This window comes from Mixophyes fleayi, chromosome 4 (genome assembly GCF_038048845.1).
Source record: "Mixophyes fleayi isolate aMixFle1 chromosome 4, aMixFle1.hap1, whole genome shotgun sequence".
In the NCBI taxonomy this organism is placed as follows: Eukaryota; Metazoa; Chordata; class Amphibia; order Anura; family Limnodynastidae; genus Mixophyes; species Mixophyes fleayi.
This window is the reverse complement of record NC_134405.1, coordinates 135555783-135579302: the sequence shown is the minus strand read 5'-3', so window position 1 is coordinate 135579302 and position 23520 is coordinate 135555783. Positions and strand designations below refer to the sequence as shown.

At 46.2% G+C, this 23520-nt stretch overlaps 1 protein-coding gene across 1 annotated transcript; it reads left to right on the top strand.

Moving 5' to 3' along the window:
* Positions 1-12423: 12423 nt before the first annotated feature.
* On the top strand, positions 12424-19504 carry LOC142152106 (uncharacterized). Its single transcript, XM_075208402.1, has 2 exons — positions 12424-14124; positions 17863-19504. Exons 1-2 carry the CDS (start codon positions 12876-12878, stop codon positions 18426-18428), a joined length of 1815 nt encoding a protein of 604 aa, XP_075064503.1. The 5' UTR covers positions 12424-12875; the 3' UTR covers positions 18429-19504.
* Positions 19505-23520: the final 4016 nt, after the last annotated feature.

The window sequence follows — 23520 nt, the reverse complement described above, 5'->3', positions numbered from 1 at the left end:
AGAGATAACCCAATAGGGCTTTAAACTCGGGGAGATCTAGCTCTGGGTGTTGCTTGGGTGGCTCCTTGAACATGGCTACTGCCAGGTACCTCCTCTAGGGCCTCATCTGCTGCTCTCAGGGTATCTTCTACCTCACTATCGACCTTCTCATCTACCCAACGTTCTCTGGTGGTAACCCTTTGACAGAAGCCTTAACTGTGATAACAAAAAACCTTTTTTACTGGTGTTTTCTCCCATTCTTAAATAGGCCTCTTTGTCTGAGCTGTAAGATCTAATGTTTAGATTTCCCACCCAAACTTATTTTCAGGGCTTAGAAACCAAAGGTTAGGGTGCAGAATCTTTGCAACCAGACTCTGGGCATATATCATGATATAATTGTCAGCCAGAGATCACTAAGCTGTACTGTGCATTAGCAAATATTCCTTCCAGATTCATAAGAAACCTTGAGGTGCGCCTAAGAGTAGCTTGCAGCCTGACAACATCGGATCCCCTCTATGTTGCTACAGAAGCCCCCACTAGACCAACTGGCAAATGCACACAGTGGTAAAATATTCAATTATGTGTTCAAGGTACATCTCTGAGCTGTGTGAGGGGGACTCAAGTCACAAGCTGCAGAATTACTACAGAAATGTCAATGTACAGCATGTTTTTTTTAAGTAATGGCACACTTAACCCAGTAATCATAGCACTGCAATGCAGCATGTAATTTTATAGCAATAGTGTGCCTCCAAGTTCCTTCATTGCACTGTTTTTTTTAAACTCATGCATTACACTTTACTACATTACTACAGATGAATCAATCAATGGATGAGTGCTTTTTGCAAATTAACGATCCTGAAACTTACATTTTCTGGTGAGGGTTGGCGGCCAAGTTTTTGTACCAGTGCTACAACTAACCCTTCATGTGTGTAATCTGTGCTTGCTGCGGACAATATATTGGAGAAAGTACCTAGGCAGATTAATGGTTAATACGTGAGAAGTGCTGGCTTCCTAATGAAACTAAACTAATGAAGCTTGTCCATTCCTCAAACTCCTACATTTACAAAAAAGACATTAAGTTAATGTATTTTGATGTGCATTCCATATAGAGTCTGCTCCCCCTCCTTCTTCTTCATTAGCCACCATGGCAACAAATGACCCTGGCAGCTTCTACATTCTGACCAGATGCACCATATTTCGTTCTGCTATGGTGTAGCAGAGGGCAGCATTTGTAACAGAAACCTGGTATAATTAATGTGGAAAATAAATAATTTATCAGGAGAGATTAATAGACAACAACTGAGAGAACTGTTTTCAATGCCTAAAAAATATTTTATTACCATGCCACGCAACAGACATCTAACTGTGGTTTTGAAAGGGGTAGTAGTACAATAAATACCAACTTACACCATTTCTACAACTTTATAATACTGTTTCTGCTAAGAACAACAAATCAGGTTCTATGACAAAAAGTCAGCAAGAGTCTTCTTTAGTTCAAACTCTGTTTATTGAAAGCTTTTAGCAAAATAAAAATAAATAAGTTCAGATTCAATAAATAACAAGATACATTTCAAAGCTTTCCATTTTCATATTTAATAGTAAAGAAATAGAAAGAGAAAGGAAAAGTAGAAGAATTATCAGAAAATGAAAGGAGAGGAATGAGGGCAGAGGGGGGGGGGAGGGGGGGGGGGGCTTATTCATAGTTAAAAAGTGGACATGTTACCTATAGCAGCCAAACAGATTCTAGCTGTCATTTTGTAAAATGTACTAAATAAATGATAACTAAAATCTCATTGGTTGCTATAGGCAACATCTCCACTTTTTCAAACCCGCAGCCTGATAAATTTACCCCATAGTCTATATAGCAGTCAGTAGCTTTGAACTCCAACCAGGATATTTAGGTGGCATTAAACTCCAAAGTTTTGTCAGTGGTAGAGGAGAGTAAATCATCCTTTAACACAGTGGATCCCAAACTTTTTCAGTTCGAGGCACCCTTAGGGTCTCCATAATTTTTTCAAGGCACCCCTAAGCCAAAATAGTTACCAAGCAGTCCCCTGCTTTGCTTACCACCGGCCTTGGCCGCGGCACCCCTGTGAGATCGGCGCGGCACCCCAGGGAGCCACGGCACCCAGTTTGGGAACCACTGCTTTAACATATATTAGTCTATCTGGGAATACCAGTCTTTGAATGTTGGAGGATTGGAACATTTCCACCGGGTAAGGATCACAGTCTTAGCTGCATTGCTTAGATGGCTTAATAGTGACTACTTAAATTTATAGGAATTTTAAACAAGTTAATGAGCCATAAGGCAGGGTTTAAGGGGGTCTCATAATTTAGAATGCCATTAGTGATACATAAAACATCTACCCAGTGTCGGACTGGGGCATGAAGGGCCCATCGGGGAAATCAAAGACTGGGACCCACCTAATGCCATGTAGCGCTGCAAAGGGGGTGCTGGAGGGCCTTGTGCACTTAAGACAGGGGGTTATAATTTTAGACAAATACACAGGCAAAACTGTGTGCACTACTGTTAGGTGCATGCAGCTCTGCCTTCATAAGCAGTACAGTGTGAGGCGGGACATACCTCCCAACTGTCCTTGTAGTCGAACCAAATCCTGACCAAGACAGTCACCCAAATTCAGGACTGCCCCACCAGATTTAGGACAATTGACAGACTGTCCTGCTCTCTCCCTTTGCCCCCTCCATGTCTCTCATTGCTGCCGTTTATCTCTCATTGCAGCCCTCCCTCTATAGTTTTGTGTAGTCGCCACCTCCCTATAGTTTTCTATGTGCAGCCTCCTCTCTATGGTTTTCTATGTGCAGCCCTCTTCCTGTAGTTTTGTATAAAAGCACTCTCCCATTAGTTTTCTATCTACAGCCCCCTCCTTTCATGTGCAGTCCCCCCTTTCATCTGCAGCCCCCTCTTTATAGTTTTGTATGCCAGCCCTCTCCCTATAGTTTTGTATGACAGCATCCTCCCATTAGTTTTCTATCTGCAGCCCCCTCCTTTCATGTGCAGCCCAACCCCTTTGTCTGCAGCACCGTCCTTCATCTGCAGCCCCCACCTTTCATCTGCAGCCCCCTCCCTTTCATCTGTAGGCCGCCCTTTTATCTGCTCCGCCCCTTTCATGCACAGCACCTGCCTTTCATCTGCAGAGCCCCCTTTCATGTGCAGCCACCCCCTGTTCATGTGCAATCCCCTCAATTATCTTTAGTTGTGACTGTTCTGCAGCATCGCTCCTCAGATCAGACAGACAGGAAGTGAAGTGAATACTTCCTGTATGAGCGCACAGTATTATGGGACCCCATTCAGCAACAGGCAGCCTCCCGATTCGCTGCCTATTGCTTTCCACTAACCATCAATGCCTTTGATTATTATTTCCTTTCCCCGCGCCGGGTGGAAAAAAGAATAATAATAATAAAAATAAAACAAATTAAAAAGTGATACAAGTGGCGTCCGGGCAGAAACTTACCGGTAAGGCCCATGTCCAATTCGCCCCTGTGCACACCTATAGTGATGAATGAATGATGTAGATGAATGAGTGCTAAAGCAAAGCAAGTGCATCAAGTGCACTTTGTAAATTACTTAAGTTGTTAATGTTTTGAGCATTATTTAACTTTATAAACTGCATATTGTGTATGCCCCTCTTCCCCTTTACAATTAACTTCTAGAGTAATCCTAATAAATAACGACTCAAACACATTGTAAGATGGTAAAATAGGTCACAATTTATTAATAATTAAAAATTGGTGGTGGAGAAAGTGCACTGTGGGACAGCTAAATAACTGATTACCAAACCAAACGTGTGGATGGCCAATTGGCCCTGAATCCACTTAATCAAGGATATAATCCCTTATTGCATAGCTGGTGCAGGTCAAGGTGTCCTCCACCTGAAAGGATCAAGAGCCACTGTTACCTCGAAGGGGGCAGTAACATGCGGCCAATCAGCGATAGCGCTGTATGTATCTGACTGACCCAGTTGGCCAGATAAACATACAAGGGACTCAATTAGAGTTGGACTGAAATCTGTTTTTTGCATAAAATACTTTTTTTTGTGCTGCACATGTGCACCAAAAATGTGTACACATACGTCTGTAACTAGTTTTTTTGCTTATCCTTGACCTGTGTTTCCTTACGCCTGGAGAGGTGGAACAATGGATGGACAGGGTGGGCAAGTGTAGGCCAAGTATGGTAATAGGAGGAGTGTTCACATAACACCAACACAGAGGTGCACACCTGTCACAATGTGTATCTCTTGCGGATGCTTAACCACTGGAGTACATATCATATATCATCAATGAAGAGTACCCCTCACCCCACCCAAAGTAAACCAGTTACCAGTCTGGACTGTTTAGCACCAATGCAGAGAGGGCAAACTATGCGACCAACACCAGACTATAACAGGCTGGGATGGTCACACTATAACAGAAACCCACTGCGTGGGGTCACCCTGTCATAATGGGACATAGCCCCAACCTATACCGCATTGGTCTGAATTGATTTATTAGTACAGAGCACAGTATATGATTAATATTAATGCTGGTCTAGCCCATACTGTATTTACCACATATCTTTTCCATTAATACTCTATAAATAGATCAAAAGATTGTGGTTTTGCATGGTGAACACACTGTCTGCAGATTGTCAGAGAAGGAATGCCTAGTCCTGAGATGTACCCAAGAGAAAAATATATAACATCTACTGAATTTATGCGAAAATACAGGATATTGAGGATCACACAGAATATGTTCTCTATTTCTTATTTTGACATCTGTTCTGGCTCTACAGTAAAAACATGATTTGCTCTGCAAATTAATATCAGTGCAGTTTAAATTTCAGTCTACCAATACATACAGCTCTAATTATATCTGACTTTACTGCACATTCAGGGACTGATTTACAGTTAGATCATTTGTACCTTGTAAAAATGCAACTTGTGTAAAATTTGTACGACTTACACCTGTATTTGAGTTGAGCCTGTCTTATATCTTGAACTGATGGCTCAAGGACCTTCATGTGTAAATTCAGTACAGTAAGAGACACAAGTCTACCATGCTTTTACAAGGTATATATTGGTGTGTAAGGACCTGCTGAAGTGATACAAATAAATTTTAATAATTTTAGTTGTTTCCTTATGATCTCTAATGTTACCCGCACATGTAATTTTGTTTTTGGGCTATACCGGTGGATCAAAATTAAAACATAGGTCCAACACTCATGTAATGATGAGTGGCCATTGTTTGACCTGGCAGTCTGCCATAACCAACCAGATGTGATCTAAAATGCTCGCTTGACAGTCACTAATGTTTGCTTAACAGTCAATAGCTCTATAACACTAGACCTAGTTCCCAATTATGCTCTTCTTCCACGCAGGACAAATACACAAGCCATATCCTTATTATTATTATCGGAATTGGTCGTGCTATATAATTAGCTGATGATGATAGGGGTGAGTGCATGGCAGCTGTCACAGAAAAACCTTTGTGTGATAGCAGGGAGCAGGGCCTGATTAAGGGTTCTGGCCGCCCTAGGCTAATACGGCCGCAGCAACCCCCCCCACCCCGAATATATAGGTGTATAGAAATACTTTTGAATATGAATGTTGAGGTGTATTCTCCAGCATTCAAATTTAGACAGATTTTGCCATTGTCTCTTACCTGTTCTTGCTCTTCTCTCTTGCAACTTTGTTATCCTCTCACTGGCTTATGGAAAGTTGGTGTCCTGTTTTGAAAATGCAAAAATTTATTATAATGCAAAATGTTAACAAACCCTGAATGATAAGGCCCTTTAGTTAAAACAAAACACTCCATTATGGCCAGCTAAAAGTACCCCATTGTACAGGCATATATAAGCAATATCTGAACATTTGTGGTCAATCAAATACAAACCTCTACCAGCCCCATCTCACTAATATTTAGTATTCTAGTGATTGCTGAGACCGCAGAGAGCATCCAAGTAAACGCCACACAATCATGAGATTATGCCCCCCAAAGCTGCTCTATTTTTTTAAATACCCCTGCAGCCATTTTCCTTACCCCCTCCTACAGCCATTGCCCCCTGTAGCCATTTTCATTACCTTCCACACTGCATCCATTCCCCCCTGCAGCCATTTTCTTTAACCCCCCCCCCTGCAGCCATTTTCCTTACCTCCCACCCTGCATCCATCCCCCGCAGCCATTTTCCTTACCTCCCCCCTGCAGCTATTTTCCTCACCTCTCACCTCTGCAGCCATTTTCCTTACCTCCACCCTGTAGCTATTACCCCCCAGTCACATCAAAACCCACCCAGCCACATATATCGGCCCCCCTCCTCTGCCCTCCTTCACACATATCAACCTCTCTCCCTCCCTATAGATTTGCATGGCAGCCCATCCCCCTCCCACCCTATAGATTTGTATGACAGCCCCCCTCACCCTCCCTACAGATTTGCATGGTAGCCTCCCTCACCCTCCCTACAGATTTGCATGGTAGCCCCCCTCCCTCCCTACAGATTTGCATGGTAGCCCCCCCTCCCTTCCTATAGATTTGTATGGCAGATCCCCCCCCCTCTTCCTCCCTATAGAGTTACATGGCAGCACCTCCCACACTTACCTGTAGTTGTGCTGGCCAGTTCCACAGATCAGCAGACAGGAAGTGAAGACTTCTTGTCTGCTGCACAGTATTGTGGGTGCCCATACAGCAACAGGCAGCCTAGCGATTGGCTGCCTGTTGCTGACCACCGACTACCCATGCCTTTGATCGTCGCCACCTCCCCCCACGGCGATGTCCCCTCCCCCCGCCCACTCCAAAAAAAGTGAATGACTTTTTAAAAAAAATTAAATAAATACCGGCAGAGCCGCGCCCCCCCCGGGACCCAGTGCCCAAGGCTGCAGCCTGATCAGCCTAGTGGTTGTTTAACCAAATGAACCTAAAATATTCCTAAACTGCGCCCCCCTTCAGCATTGCGCCCTGGGCGGTCGTCCCTATCGCACAGCCCTAGTTACGGCCCTGGAGTCTAACAGGTAGAGGGGTATTTACCAGGGATCCCTGCAAGGGAATATGGACTTAGCTGCTCTCTAGCCACAGGTCGTGGTCCTCTAAGGGGGATTATAGCAGGGTGAGGGTGAGATGGAAACATGGAGTAGACCAGGCCTGATGGAAGATAAATGCAGAGGTTCAGGTGAACGCAGTGAACTGAAGCATTGAGGTCTCTAGAAAGCGAATAGCTGAGAACAGGACTGATAATGAGGCACGAGATTCCTGCAACAATACCGCAGGTCATGATCGTGGTACAAGTAACACAGGATACCAACTGAGAAGTGGTGAACTGCAGAGAACTGATGCACTGAGATCCCTGGAAAACGAATAGCTTGAGAATGGTGTCGAAGTTGTATAATTGTATGAACGAAAGTATATTGGTTAATATTGTTTTACCGTGCAATTGCGATCAGTACGCACATAACACGTGGCACGGCGCGATTGCACGATAAAATGCACACGCACACACTCGCAGTCTCGCATTCATTTATTTATAAATTTCATAATTATAAGTGTTCCATTTCACAGTGATTTATGAGCAGATGGTATTTAGTTTATAGTTTTATATATATATATATATATATATATATTTATATATATATTAAGGTTATATGTACACTCTAGTGATATTTAAGGTTCAGGTTGCAGGAACTATGTTTAGTATTATTCTAATCCCCTATTCATCAGCAGTTGTCCAGTTCATTCGCCGAAGAGATCGCACATTGCATACTCTAGTTAGCGATGTTAGGGAATAAATGTTTAAAGTGATACTGACTGTATAATGCAAATAGACTAGCTTAAACTGGTTTTTGGGCGGGAGAATCATCTGGAGAGCAGACCCCACCCTTGGAAGGTGTTGTTTGAACTGGCCTATGACCTGCATTACACTGGACCCTCCTGAAGCCTGGACCTATAGAAGCAAGCCACATCATCTGTATTGTTTTCTCTGTAGCACTGAGTGTATATATACAAGCTCCCTGGGACCAGCTAGCCCAGTCATCTTTGACCACAGTGTTCTGGATTGAAGTACTGTTCTAGCTGGATCCAGGAGAGTGCACCGCGGGCGCGGAGGTATGTATGTTTTTGGTATCGGCTGTACTGTATTATAATTAGATATTGAACTACTAAACTTTTGCATCTGCTAAATAAATTGTTTGTGCTTTGGAAACACAATAAATCGCTTAGACAATGCTTATTGGAAAATGATAAAATTACTTTAATAACAGGATCGATGATGAGGTACGAAGTTCTTGCACATAATACCACAGGTCTTGATCATGGAACAGGTAACACAGGATACTGAGAGGTGGTAAACTTCAGAGAACTGATTCACTGAGATCCCTGGAAAGCGAGTAGCTTGAGGACGGGACAGGTGATGAGGCACAAGGTTCTTGCAATAATAATACAGGTCTTGATTGTGGAACGGGTACACAGGATGCCAACTGGGAGATGGTGAACTGCAGAGAACTGATGCTGTCACGGTCCGGAGACTGGATAGGAGCCCAGTGGCAGGGAGGAAGGCTGGCTAACAGGAGGTGAGATGGTAAGAAAGGTCAAACAAGCCGGGTTTGGTACACAGAGAGGCGAAGAGGTCCAAAGGTTGAGGCAGAAGCGAAGTGGAGGGCAAGCCAAGGTCGATACACGAGTAGTAGATGCTGGTAATCAGGAACAGCAACAGGAGCTAGATCACAGGCACAGAGCACAATAATCAGGCACTGGAGACAGGAACTGGCCAGGCTTTTATAGAAAGTCAAGGGGGTGGAGCTAAGGCATGCTGGGACATCAGGAGATCATTGGAACTGATCACAGAATACAGGCAAGGAACTGTCCAGGAACCAGAATAGCTCAGTCAGTAGAGCAGCAGTCCACAGAGGCAGAAGCCCTGGATTCGAATCCTGACAGATGCACTGAGATCCCTGGAAAGGGAATAGCTTGAGGATGGGACGCAGATTCTGGGTAAATTGGTGTGCCCACAGGAGTGGGGAACCGCTGGTGAAGCGTTTACCAAACGGCCGGGAACAGCAAGATACCAAGATTCCCTAGACTTTCTCTGACAGACTATTTTGCCTGTGGAACTTTTGCGTGGCTAAGTTGGGTGGGGAACCTTGCTGGGACGCCTATTGACCATGGTGATCCGCTGACCTATTGTTTAAAGTGTGCAGTTTTATATTCTGTTGTTTTACTATAAGAAAAGTAAATATAGCGTTGTATCTTTCATTCTCCGCCTGTGTAATTTCTGAACCTAAGGGGGGCTGGGTAACCTAGTGAACTTTGGTTCTAAAAACCTGGTATCCTCACATATGGTGGCGGACAGTGGGATCAAACAATCCCGACGTTGGGTAGAGCGCAGGGTTTCATATTCAAATACGATCAAGCTCTGCAAGTACGAGAGGCAACAGAGGGTCAGCACCAGTTTCAATAAGGGAACTACTAGGGGATGCTGAAGAGATGACTATGGACATGATCAGGCTCGCTGAAAGGGAGAAAACTTATCAGAGGGAAAAAAACAATGCCTGCAAGGACTTTGCAGAAGGTATGGGATCACCTATGAGGACTTTGAAATCTGAGAGGAACTGGTGGCCCCAATTAATGGAGTGCGAGAGAGCCCACCCAGAGGGGATGGAAGAGTTGGGTGATGAGGAGGAATCTCTGGCACCCCCACAGGGGCAAAAACCAGTCACTACACCCAGAGTGCCCAAAGCCACACCAGTAGTACTACAGGATTGGTTGGGAGCGCTGGGGAAAGGAGAGACCTCACAAGAAAGAGCAGGAATCCAACAGGTTGTGCTAGGGGTTCTCAATCAGAGTGCCCAGGTGACCACAGGTGATGAGTCATTAGTTGACCCGGAGATGGCCCCAACTAGGATATAGTGGGGTCCCAACCTTTTGTGAAAGCCAGATGGAGATTGACACCCATCTACAGGCCTTTGAGAGCCTGATGTGTGTCCATGAGATTGAGAAGGAGAAATGGTCCAGGTAAAAGCGCTGAATGTCTACCAAGCGTTAAGCCTCCAAGACTGCAGGGACTATGAGTCAATGAAGAAAGCACTGTGGGTCAAATTCAAGGTGTCTGTGGAGACTTACAGGTACAGGTAATGTACCCTGAGCAAAAGTGGGTTACAATCACATGCTCAGGCCTACCTAGATGACATAGTCATTTTTATTCGAACATTAGTGGAGCAAAATCGTAGAAGTAGCAGAGTTCCTGAAAAGAATCAGACAGACAGGGCTGACCATATGCCCTGACAAATGTTACATGGGGATGGCGGAGGTCCAATATCTGTTACACTGAATTGGAGGGGCTCTATTAACCCGGAACTGGACAAAGTTGAATCCATAGCTCAATGGCCTCGAAATGTGTGCCCCAGTATAGTACCATTGCCAAACCCCTATCTGACAAAACTAGTAAGAAGTACAGTAAGCAGATTGAGTGGACCCACACTTGCGAAGAAGCCCTGGCGACTTTAAAAACAGCTTTGACCCAGTCTTAGCAGCCTCAGAATTTAGAAGAAGGTTTCTGGTGCAGATTGATGCCTCAGGGAGCAGGTTGTGTGCTGTCCTCAGTCGAGTGGGGGAGGATGGGCAAGAACATCCAGTTATATACCTACCACGAAAACTGGTTGAGAGACAAATGGCCTATGTATCTATAGAAAAAGAATGCCTGACTATTGTGTGGGCTCAAAAGAAGTTGCAACCCTACCTATATGGCAAGAAGTTCACTGCCCTCACACACAATAACCTCCATTACTGGTTGCAAAAATCATTGGAGGAGAATGGGCGGATGTTGCGCTGTAGTCTGGCATTGAAGGGTATAACTTTATCATCTCTTATAAAAAGGGGAAGGACCATGTCATTGCAGATGGGCTCTCCAGGAGGGAGGATGAGGATACCCCACGAAAGGGGCCACCGGGCCGAGAAGACCTCCAGGGGTCCGGCCCCATGAAATTCCTCGATTAAGAAGGGGGAGGTGTGTCACGGGTCCAGGCCACACTGCCAAGATAACATCTCCTTCTGGCAGGGAATACATGGACCAGTTCTTAAATTGTGTCTGATGGGCGGAAGGAGAACGTTGTACAGACACAAGGGGGAGTAAGAAAGAAGGGACAGGAAGTGAGGGACAGATGGAAGATCTGACACGTAATAAAAAAGTGGAAGAGGTTAATTTCAGGAGGGACTGTGTGGGGGTGGGGAAAAATAAGTATTACTCATTGTCTTCCACAGGACTGGCCCAGACATTGTGGCAGGGACACAACAGGGGAGCCACTGTGGAAAGCCAGCTCATCTCCAATCCCACTCCAACCCCCTGGCCCAGCACCCACCAATGTTTAAGAAGGAGAGACCCAAGGGTTTGCCCGGGGAGGGGAAAATACCATGGAAATTTGACCATGGATATAAGGAGCCACTCCAGGGGGGAAGGGGTATTCATTTTGAGGATTGATTTCTGGAAGGTGTTGGGATGACTTGTGTTCAGTTTTTGGTCTCTACCAGCTGACCTGTACCTGGGGAAGCAGGCTGTTGCTCAATCTTGGGATCTGTCATCAGAAGATACTAACTAGGTTCTGGGTAAATTGGTGCGTCCACAGGAGTGGGGAGACTGATACCCAGAGCCCCACCACGCTGGTGGAGAGTTAGAAAAGCAGATGAAAATAGTAAGATACCAAGACTCCCTGGGCATTCTGATGACAAACTCTTTTTCCTGTGCCTGTGTATTAATAATAAAAAATGTCTTTCCTGGTAAATGGAAAAAAAATGTATTGGGAAAGAAAAAATAAAACAGAAGAATAAATTTAAAAAAAATAATAAAAAAAAATAAACACATATTAAAATATAAACAACAAAACAGAAAGGAAAGTTTAAAATATAGACTTAAACCTAACAGTCTATTAGACAACACATACGTCCTATCTTAAGAAATGTTAGTTGATTTTGAAAGTATTAAGGTGTGTATTTCTGGCTTTTCACTAAATATCCAAAACTAAATAAAGACAGGTCAAAAGTTAGATGTTCATCTGTATAATGCAAAAACAAAAACAAGAAAAAAACATTGTTCAATTATATTACCAAATAAATCACCTACCTGTTCTAGACAGAATGATGTCAAATTTATTTAGTTACATAAAGTAGTTTGATATCCTCCATTTAAAAGACCCATAGCAAATATGTGAAATTTGTTTTGGTCTAGAGGGTATCAAATATTCCTGGTGATTAAGTGGTTAAATATGTGAAAATGTGTCGTCTCTATAGCAAGTTTTACAATTTTTGCTGAAATAAGTTTATATTGTTTATGTGTTTAAAATACGATGATAAGTCTGATAAAATGACATGAAAATACGTTTACATGTTTCCATCTAGGACTGTGTCTAGCCATTGTCTCTCCTGCTGTCCGCAGGGACTGAACTTGTCACTTGACATTGTCCCTAGCACAAAATGACAAGTGAGGCTTTTAGGACGAACGCACTTAAAGGGCGACAGGGTTTGTAACAAGCTGAGTAATTACCTGGTGTAGTATGTCATGGGGTGGGTTCCAGCCAATGGTTGCTCACCTGGGAGGGACCTTGGTAGAATATAGCAGGCTGCACTTCCTGCTTGTGTTCACTTGCAGCACGAGATTCCTGTAGGAGACCCAGCAGCAAGAGAAACGGATAAGTACCACTTGTGGATTTATTCATTGCCTATTATCTTTATTCCTATCTGCCCTCGTCTTTCACTTTATATTTTGCCCCTCTCTATTATTCCCTTCTCTCTCCTCGTTTTCAACCTCTTTTTTTTTTTCTGCCTTTTTTCCTTTCTCCCAAATCTTGCTTTTTTCTCCTCTTATTCCTCTCCCTCTCTTCTCCGCTTTCCCTGCTCACCCCGCTGTCCTCCTCTGTCCTGCCAACATGCCCCGTCCTAGGAGAAATGCCCCACGCCCGGCGCGCCTCAGGTCCCCCTCCCCCCCTCGCTCCCGCCGCCATCTTGCCCCCTCTCCCCCCTCGCTTCCATCATCCTCCTTCCATCCAGCCATCACCTCTAGCGGTGCCCCGCTTCTGGCCCCCCTTGCAGGTCATCCTCCCGCTGTTACAGCCGCACGGCGCGGCCGCGCCACCCCCTCTCTTCTCCCGGCCGGTTCGCGCATGCGCAGAACGCGCGCCCCATCGCGCCCGGCCGGGTCCCGCCACGCAGACTCCTCGGCATGGCTGGCTGCAGGGTCAGCCAGCGGCCCTGTCAGTGACAGCAGCGGTCAGCCCCAGCAGTGGCAGGCAGGCACCCCCCCTCCCCCGGCAGGCGGATATGCCCCCAGTCCTGTCAGGAGCAGGGGCCAGGCCCTAGACACCCTATGCCCCATCACCCCCCCTGAACCAGCAATGAGGGCTAGGTATCAGGAGCACAACCCTCCTGCCCCCCATCAATTGTCTTTCCCTCCCAGCCCATTTCTCCCCCATAGTAGTGGGGCATCTGCATGGGGGTCTAATCCAGGTAGGGATCATCAGGGTCCCAACATGTCCCAGGCCCGTACCCCACCTCACGGGGACCACCGTCACCAACTAGGGGGGGGCACACTTCCCGCCAGACACACAAGAGTTTTTGGAGACAACACCCAGGCGCCGGTGTGGCCCTATTTTCAACGACAGCGTATATCCCCTCCAGCGTCTCGCCTATACACGTCTCATTGGGCCTCTTCCCCGGGGTACGGGGCGGGGGGGCCTTATTACGGGGGTCAGGGGGGTAGGTCCGACAATTTCGTAGTCGATTATCACCATTCCAGCGGCGGTAATTTCGGTTCAGGGCCCCCTCCCCTCCTTGGGGATAGCCGCTTAGAGCGGAGGCGGGAGTCATTTTCAGCGTCCCCCAGTACGGCCCGCGGGTCAGCCCCTAACCTCTCTAACGAAGATAGGGATAGTAACACGGCGCGGCGGCGCTTGGACTATTTACCCAGACATCAGATAACTGTCCCCCTTTCCGTTTCAGAACCTACTGTTATGCATCCGGAGACGAGGGTCGGCAGTCGCGACCGTCCGTGTGCTGAGGCTCAGGATCAGACGACGGCAGAACGAAGGGAGGAAGTGATCCAGGACACGTCAGGAGGACAGGCCACAGCGGTGTCGCTAGGGCAGACATCTGTCGGTGATGGGAATCCTGCTCCTGCTGGTGAGTCCAGTTCCGCTACTATACATAAGTCACACTTGTTGGATTCACCCGTCCTCTCCACAGATAGTGAGTCCTCTGGCTCGGGTGATAGACCCAGGAAACTAATTAAGTTGTTGGAGACTGAATTGCTAGGTAAGCGGGGTAAGCACGCATCCCAGTCAGGAGACACAGATCTACCAGCGGTCCGTAGCGAGTTGGGGCAGGTAGAATCCCTTGAGATCACTCACGGTATTAGGCCCAGTGTGCGGGATAGAATCAGAAGGGGCAAGTACGTGGATATGTACTCGTTAACCGGTGAGGATAAGAAGGCGCTGGCAGCAGCCTGTGAAAAATCGGGCATGGGGGAGGAGAAGTACAGATCCTTCTCTAGATGGGCGAATGCATTTTCCATTTTCGCCACAATATATCTAGAGTCCAGGCCCAGCGAGCAAGCGGAGGTGTGGAGATATATGCACTTGATTAGCGGGATGTTCATAAAGGACGGCCCGGTAATCTGGAGAGCATATGACGAGCTTTTCAGGAAGCGGATGAGCGGGCGAGAGAAGCTTCCGCTCGGATATAAGGACATTGACACATGGTTGGAGCTAATGAGGCCTAGCAATCAGACTGCAGAGGGTAGCGCAGGTAGACGGTTTCAAGGGCCGGGGAGGGCGCAAAACGCCCTCCCCCCGAAAGGAAGGTGTTATGATTTTAATGCAGGGGCCTGTCAAAGAGGTTCACTCTGCAGATTCAGGCACACTTGTACAGCCTGCGGCGGCCATCATCCAGCCACCGATTGTGCCAAGGCTCGGGGAAGTGGAGGAAGGGGAAGAGGCGCTGGTTCGACTCTGCCGAGTCAAGGGGCCATCGCCAATTGATCTGACCGAGCTGGACAAGTGGCTGTCGTGGTTTGATGATAGGGAGACCGCGGCCCTACTCCACGACGGCTTCCATTTTGGCTTCAAACTTCCGGTTCAGGGTAGCATTTCCACAGCAGCTCCGGTGAATCTAAAATCTGCGCTCGCTTTCCCGGAGGTGCTAGACGAGAAAATAGGCAAGGAGGTTGGTTTGGGGCGCATGATCGGCCCGTTCCGACTCCCTCCTATTCCCAACCTCATTTTGTCCCCGGTAGGCGTAGTTCCCAAGAAAACAGAGGGAAAGTTTAGACTGATCCAGCACCTGTCTCATCCCGCTGGTCAGTCGGTTAACGATGCTATTGACGTTAATCTCAGTTCAGTCAGTTACCAGTCATTTGAATCGGCTCTAGCCCTGGTGCAGGAATGCGGCAGGGGCTCATTGCTGGCCAAAGTGGATATCGAATCGGCCTTTAGATTGTTACCCCTTCACCCCGAGTCGTATCAATTCATGGGTTTTCGGCATCGTGGGGGATACTATATCGATCGCTGTCTTCCCATGGGTTGTTCGATTTCATGTGCACTATTCGAGAAATTCAGCGGTTTCTTGCACTGGTGCATTCAGGCGGGGACGGGGTGTCGGTCGATTGCGCACTATTTGGATGACTTTTTGGTGATCGGGCCTCCTGACTCCACGAGTTGTCGTGATACCCTTTTTTCCACGGAGGCGTTGTTTAGGGTGTTAGGCGTTCCCATCGCAGCAGACAAGACAGAGGGCCCTACTACGTGCCTATCATTCCTCGGGATCGAGATCGACACGAAGGCAGGGTTCTGTAGGCTCCCAGAGGATAAGGTTACTAAGATGTACGAGGCCATTGCGGAAGTGTTAGAGGCAAACGCTAGTCCCCTGAGGCAGATACAGTCCTTGTTGGGGCGGTTCAACTTTGCTTGCCGGGTGATCCCCATGGGGAGGGTTTTCTGTAGGAAGCTACAAAGAGCCACGGCAGGTAGGAGTAGGCCACACGCAATCATAAGTCTATCCAAAGTGGTTAGGGAGGATCTGCAGATATGGCTCATTTTCCTTAGGGGTTTCAATGGCAAGCGTATCTGGCCGTCACCTCCGGTAACAAACTCTGAAATCAATTTGTTCACGGACGCTGCAGGGGCTTCCGGTTTTGGGGCTTATCTCGACGGACACTGGTGTGCGGAGGAATGGCCCGAGGAGTGGCATAGGGACGGTATCACTAAGAACTTGTTGGTTCTCGAACTGTTCCCGATTGTGGTAGCAATCGAACTGTGGGCTCCCGCTTTGCGGGGTAAGCACATAGTCTTTTGGTGTGACAATATGGGGGTGGTCCAGTCCATCAATAAGCAGAGCGCTTCGGCCCAACATGCAATTTCGCTGCTGCGTCACCTAGTTCTGCGCTGTCTACAGTATGACATCTCGTTCAGGGCGGAACATGTCCCGGGGGTGCAGAATTGCCTAGCTGACGCGTTATCTCGTTTCCATTGGAGCAGGTTTCGCAACCTGGCTCCTCAAGCGGACGATGTTGGTACCCCGTGTCCTCCTTGTGTTTGGCAGATCATCAAGCCGGCATAAGAGGGCTCGCGGAACAAGCAATAGCTCCCTCCACCCTGAAAACATATCAGTCGGCGTGGAGACGGTGGTTGCTTTTCAGCAGACAAAAGGACCAATCAGAGGCAGGTCAGCAAGATGCCATGCTAGCCTTTATGTGGGATAGGTACTCGGAGGGAGATTCAAGGACTACTATGGCATCCACCCTGGCCGGGATATCATTTATGGCTAAGCTGCACGGTTACCCTGACGTCACAAAAGGATTTTTGATTAATAAGGCCCTGAGGGGATGGGGGAGAGTCCGTCCCTCTCATGCCGATACCCGTTTACCGATTACCTCTAACATTTTGGAAGATCTGATAGGGAATGTGGGGTTGGTTACCTTAGATAGTTACGAGAAACTTTTATTTAGTTTGGCCTTTTCCATGGCTTATTTTGGAGCCTTTCGCATCTCAGAGTTGGTAGCCAGGTCCAGGGGACATCAGGAGTCAGGTTTGAGAGTTGAGCATGTCAGTCTGGGCGAAGGGATCTTAGCCTGCAAAATAGTTAAATCAAAGACTGACCAAAGCGGCAGGGGATCATGGGTCCAGTTAACCTCCCAGCAGCCATGTCTTATTTGCCCGGTCAGGTTAGCATCATTGTTTATGAGTAAAAGACCTCATGCTAATTTGTTTCTGTGTCACGCTAATGGTATACCGTTGACAAAATATCAATTCGCGACCATTTTAAAACGTACCTTGCAGTCTATTAATTTAAACAGTACATTATACGGGACACACTCATTTAGGATCGGTGCAGCTACATCCGCTGCCTTGGCAGGTTCTTCTAGCGAAGCTATAAAAGCACTGGGGCGATGGAAATCTGCGGCTTTTAAGTCATATGTTAGAATTGACAAGGTTGTTGACTGATGTTGTAATGTTTAATCAATTTGGTTTTTTTTACAGTTTTTTTTTTTTCTTTTCTACCTCTACTTCTCTCCTGAGTCTTCAACCGTCCCATCCCATTTCCCCTACCCATCCCATCTTCTCCCTCCATTTGGTGGGCTACCCTGGGCTTTTCCGCTCGCCGCTTTAACGTGGGGGCGCGAAGGGATTTTCACCCGGGTTTCCCTGGGCGTAAGTCCTGATTAGTGGTGGCTGCCGGGGTTTTTCCGGGTGTTGTTTACCTTCGCCTGGGTGGTCTGCCCCCCATATGTGTGTCCTCCCCTCCCCCCCCCCCCCCTTGTGATTGAATTTTCCGCGTACTATTCTTCTCATACCTTCCTATACCAAACCTGGCTGTCTTCCCAACTTCAAGGTATGTTTGTTAACACGGTTTTTCTGATTTCAGGTGATGGTGTTCCAGCTAAGGTGGTGTGGATCATCGGTCATTCATTTATATTTTGGGCCGCTGGCCACCCTGGGTCTAAGGTTATTCCGAATCATGGCAGTACGGTTATAAGATGGTGGGGGAAAAGAGGTTTAGGCTGGCCGGATATTATTCCGTGGTTGACAAGGCTCATTAGACAACAAGGCCCACCAGACGTACTGGTAGTACATGCAGGAGGTAATGATTTGGGAAAAGGAAAGTCCTTAGATCTCATCATAGTAATTCGGGAGGACCTGCGACGTATACACGAGGCGTGGCCTGATATCATTATTGGTTGGTCGGCTTTAATTCCCCGATTAGCATGGAGAACGACCATTCCCTTAAAGAAAATGACGGTTATGGTTAGGAAGTTAAATAGCGCCATCCGGAAGGTAGTTCGGTCCTTGGGAGGTATAGTCATCGACCATCCGGGGTTGGGGGTGGAGTCACCACACCTTTTTAGACGGGACGGCGTTCACCTTAACGAAGAGGGTATGAGGCTCTTCATAGATAGGATCTGCGGGGGAGTGGCGGCGTGTTTCGGTTAGTTGGTGGCGGGCTGCGGCGTCTGTAGGGCGCAGCGGGGTAGGAAGGCACTGCGTTCAGCGGCTGATTAATGGGCGCACGGGTAGTTGGTCGTAGGTCACTGCCCCCTTTGAAGCATCAGTAACTCCTTTTGGTCCTTCGGTGAGGAGGGTCCCTGTTCGGCTCGGTGAGGGAGGGCAGTGTGAGTTGTAAGGGGCAGTCACTCTGACGTCAACTCAGCGCTAAGTATGTAGGGATTTGTTCCCCGTGATTTGAGGACTCACGGCGGTTTGCGCCAGTCCACTAAGTGATCTTGTGCTATCAGCTCGTGAGCTGTTACGCAGTGCTCTTTCTCCGCCACCATAGGTTTTAGTTAAAATAGAATCCTTACAATAAAATTCCTGCCATTTTTTAATAACTTATCCAGGTCTACGCGTCTTTATTTGCATGCAATGTGTAAAGTTTAAGGTTGATGTGAAGTTTGTGGGAACATACACAGTGAGCCCTTTATGACAAGTGAGGCTTTTAGGACGAACGCACTTAAAGGGCGACAGGGTTTGTAACAAGCTGAGTAATTACCTGGTGTAGTATGTCATGGGGTGGGTTCCAGCCAATGGTTGCTCACCTGGGAGGGACCTTGGTAGAATATAGCAGGCTGCACTTCCTGCTTGTGTTCACTTGCAGCACGAGATCCCACCCTCCCATCCCTCAATTTTAGTGGGGTCTTTTGAAGTGGGGTAGGAAGGCACTGCGTTCAGCGGCTGATTAATGGGCGCACGGGTAGTTGGTCGTAGGTCACTGCCCCCTTTGAAGCATCAGTAACTCCTTTTGGTCCTTCGGTGAGGAGGGTCCCTGTTCGGCTCGGTGAGGGAGGGCAGTGTGAGTTGTAAGGGGCAGTCACTCTGACGTCAACTCAGCGCTAAGTATGTAGGGATTTGTTCCCCGTGATTTGAGGACTCACGGCGGTTTGCGCCAGTCCACTAAGTGATCTTGTGCTATCAGCTCGTGAGCTGTTACGCAGTGCTCTTTCTCCGCCACCATAGGTTTTAGTTAAAATAGAATCCTTACAATAAAATTCCTGCCATTTTTTAATAACTTATCCAGGTCTACGCGTCTTTATTTGCATGCAATGTGTAAAGTTTAAGGTTGATGTGAAGTTTGTGGGAACATACACAGTGAGCCCTTTATAAATGTAAGCTGTGTCTGTTGACTATTCAGGTCAGACAGCACATCCCGGAGTTCAGAGAGAATAGAGGAGCAGACGGGATCAGATCTTCCGCCAGCCTCGGCAAGTCATGAAGCTTTGATCCTGAAGCTTTGAAGCAGAAACACATTGATCCTCATCTGTCCCGCAAAAGAGCAAAGTGACCTAATGACAGCAGCATGTTTAATAGGTTAACAGAGCAGATTTATACAGCAATAACATTAACTAATAAGTTTTATTTAATATGCACAAGAGTCACTTGCACTTTTGAACAAATGACCTAATACAATTAAATATTAAAGCTTTTGTGTGCCTGGCATGTCTTATAAGTCAGCACATTACCTGTCGTAGGTGGCTCATTAGCTTAATCTTACAAATGTTCCCCTGTTTCTGAACGGGATGCTTCCCTCCCTCCTCTCCATTGCAGCCTATCTTGCAAAGTCCTGCATTTACTCATGACTTGCCTTTCAGTGCCCTTACAGGTTAGATTAGAAGATTGATAAAGTAATACAAGTCTGACACTGCTTGAATTTCACCATTTTTTTTCAACAAATTCTTTGTAGCGTTGCTTGTGCCTCTTAGGGGTGTCGACCTCTATCATATATTCTGTATATTCTGGCACTACAAGTAAAAACTAGACAAATTGAAGTCACTAGATCCATATGTATCACACTTGTTTCACCTGCCCAGGACCAACATCTTTTCTTACCACAATGATTACAATGCCAGAGACTATAAACACTCTGCTAAGCCAATTCTTAAATGAAGCCTGGTGTCTCAGCTCTTATGTGGAATAAAGCTGCCTACCTCTCATAAAACAGTGGATAAGTAAGAAAAAGTCCTAACCCTTACCGCATAGTGAAGAGTCTCACAGTAACTGGCGGTCCTGGATGATATTTCAAGAAACATAGGGGCACATTTATCATTATTCGGCAAAAGTGAGAAATAGTTATCAATCCTTATCGCAAGGATAAGGATTGAACTATTTCTCACATTTATTAAAAAGGGAACACAGAGAAAGCAGTTCCGAAAAACTGCTGTATCTGTGATAGAAAAAATCACACGTACCCCCCTCTTCGGACGTGCTGTCTCGGGATCTCCTCTTCCTCCTTCAATTGCGCATGTGCAGTGCACATGCGCACAAAGTCCCCATTCTGTTTCTGCAACTATCGTTGCAGAGAGAGCGCGCTGAGTGACAGGGAGGGATCATGTGATCCCTCCACACATGCGCTGTCCAGCTATGCTCGTCGGAGCAGAGCTGACAGCAGTGGATTTCTCCAATTCGGATGATGTACGCCAGCTTCAGCTGGCGTACATTATCAAGACAAGTTCCCGAAAAAAAACATTTTATCTGCTGCGATGCACCTTTAATAAATTTGCGGAGGGCACATCGGGACTTTAATTCCACGGTAAGTGGACAATAGTGCACTACCGTGATTTGTTAAATATGCGCCATAGTGCTTGAATCAATAAAATAGGAGCTGCCGGACACTCTTTTCCTATATAAACATCCATGCAGGGTTTTTGAGTTCACCCCACAACAAAAAAGAAAAGACAAGGTGTATGTGTAACTTCCCCCTGAGGGTTAGTAAGAAAGAGTAACGTCCCTGTGACACATGAGCAAGTTTTACACCATGGAGGAATAGTTAGAGTGGTTTCCAGGACCTGAGTGTTTAAAAGACTAGCTCAGGAAGCCCGGTACCTGGACTTTCGGAAGAAGATAATCTTTCAAGAATGTGTGTTTCAGTTGTTATGCTCGGCCAGAATGTTATGAAACGTGTCTAGATGGGGGGGTGCACCAGAAACCCAGTGTGAGGAAGAAGCTGCACCTACATTCATGTCCTTCCTGCTCCTAGAGTGTCCCCTCCTGGTACCCCTTGCCAGTGCACACTAGGGTAATTAAGTACCCGTGCCCCCAGTAATAATGATATAAATATTACTGCCCCCATTATTAGAAAAAAACAAATAGAGCCCCTGTAGCAATAAAGTAATGAGTAGTGCCCTCGTACAAATAAAATAATGAGTAGTGCCCTGTAGGAATAAAATTATAAATAGAGCCTTGTAAAAATAAAATTCTAAGTAGTGCCCCCAGTATTGAATAATAAATTAACATGGCCTCATTAATAAAAACAAAGAATATTGGCCACATAATTGTGAAAAAAAAATGCTGTCGCCCTACTAAATAGCTAAAATCTTCTTTTCTTGGTCCAACATAATCCAAAGTCAAGATGGATAATCCATATAAGAGTAAAAAAAAACAATAAAAACACTTGTGCGGAATGGACAGCTCATGAGGAGCACCCAATGAAATGAGTTAATCTATAGTTAACCAATCTACTTAATAGCCAGGCAGCCATTCAGTAGCAGTCTCATAAATGGCTGAGCGGTCTTCGAAACTACAATCCTCTGAAAATAACATCTACACTATATAGACAAAAGTATTAGTATTCAGACACACCTGTTAATTATTGAATTTAGGTGTTTCAATCAGACCCGTTGCCAGAGGTGTATAAAATCAAACACCTAGCCATGCAGTCTTTATTTGGAAACATTTGTGATACAAAATTGGTCGTTCTGAAGAGCTCAGTGACTTCAAGCGTGGTACTGTGATAGGATGCCACATTTGCAATAAGACTGTTTGTGAAATTTCATCCCTGCTGAAAGTGGAAGCATTTGGGAACAACAGCAACTCAGCTACGACGCGGAAGACCACGTAAAATCACATAGCGAGGTCAATGACTGCCTTGGATCATGGTGCGTAATAGTCGCCAATGCTCTGCTGATTCCATAGCTGAAGAGTGCCAAACTTGCACTGGCATTAATGTAAGCACAAAAACTGTGCAGCGGGAGCTTAATGGAAAGGGTTTCCATGGCCGAGCAGCTGCATGCAAGCCTCAAATCACCAAAACCAATGCCAAGTGTCGGATGGAGAGGTGTAAAGCACACAGACACTGGACTGTGGAGCAGTGAAAACGTGTTCTGTGGAGTGATGAATCACGCTTCTGTTTGGCAGCCAGATGGGCGAGTGAGGGTTTGCAGTTGCCGGGAGAACATTACCTGCCTGATTGCATAATGCAAACTGTGAAGTTTGGTGGAGGAGCGATAATGGTATTGGGCTGTTTTTCAGGATTTGGGTTAGGCCCTTATCTCCAGTGAAGGCCAATCTTAATGCTTCAGCATACCAAGTCATTTTGAACAATGCTATGCAACAATTTGGGGAAGGCCCTTTTCTATTCCAACATGACTTTGCCCCAGTGCACAAAGCAAGGACTACAAAGACATTGTTTGATAAGTTCGGTGTGGAAGAACTTGAATGGCCCTTACAGAGCCCTGACCTCAACCCCATCGAACACCTTTGGGATGAACTGGAAAGGAGATTGTGAGCTAGGCCATCTCGTCCAACATCAGGGCCTGACCTCATAAATGGTCTACAGAATGAATGCACACAAATTCCCACAGAAACACTCCAACATCTTGTGGAAAGCCTTCCAAGAAGAGTGGAAGCTGTTTTCGCTGCAAAACGGGGACCAACTCCATATTAAAGTATATGTATTTGAATATAAGGTCTTTACCGTCCCTATTGGTGTAATGGTCAAGCGTCCAAATACTTTTGTCCATATAGTGTATATTCCGGGAGCTGCCATATCTGCAAATATTCTTCACAAACGCTCTATGCTACACTGACAAGCTGCAAACATGGCTAAACAGGCTGTCTGTAGGTGTGAGTTTGTCTCAAAACTAAAGGGTCTGTGTGTAAAAGGTGGTCTCCAAAATGACAAGGGTGATTTTTATTTGCATGTTTCTACTAGAAAACAGATTAAAGTCTCCCAAATTGTTTCCACTTTCTTCAATCCTAAATCATGTTTAATTATTTCTATGGCTCACAAGTTATGTAGGCAATAAATAATTTG

Bases quoted from the DNA above. Each gene is read 5' to 3' on its own strand.
- LOC142152106 (XM_075208402.1), top strand. From the start codon at position 12,876: ATGCCCCGTCCTAGGAGAAATGCCCCACGCCCGGCGCGCCTCAGGTCC. The intron at 14,125-17,862 runs GTGAGTCCAGTT...TTCTGATTTCAG, and splicing joins TGGGAATCCTGCTCCTGCTG to GTGATGGTGTTCCAGCTAAG.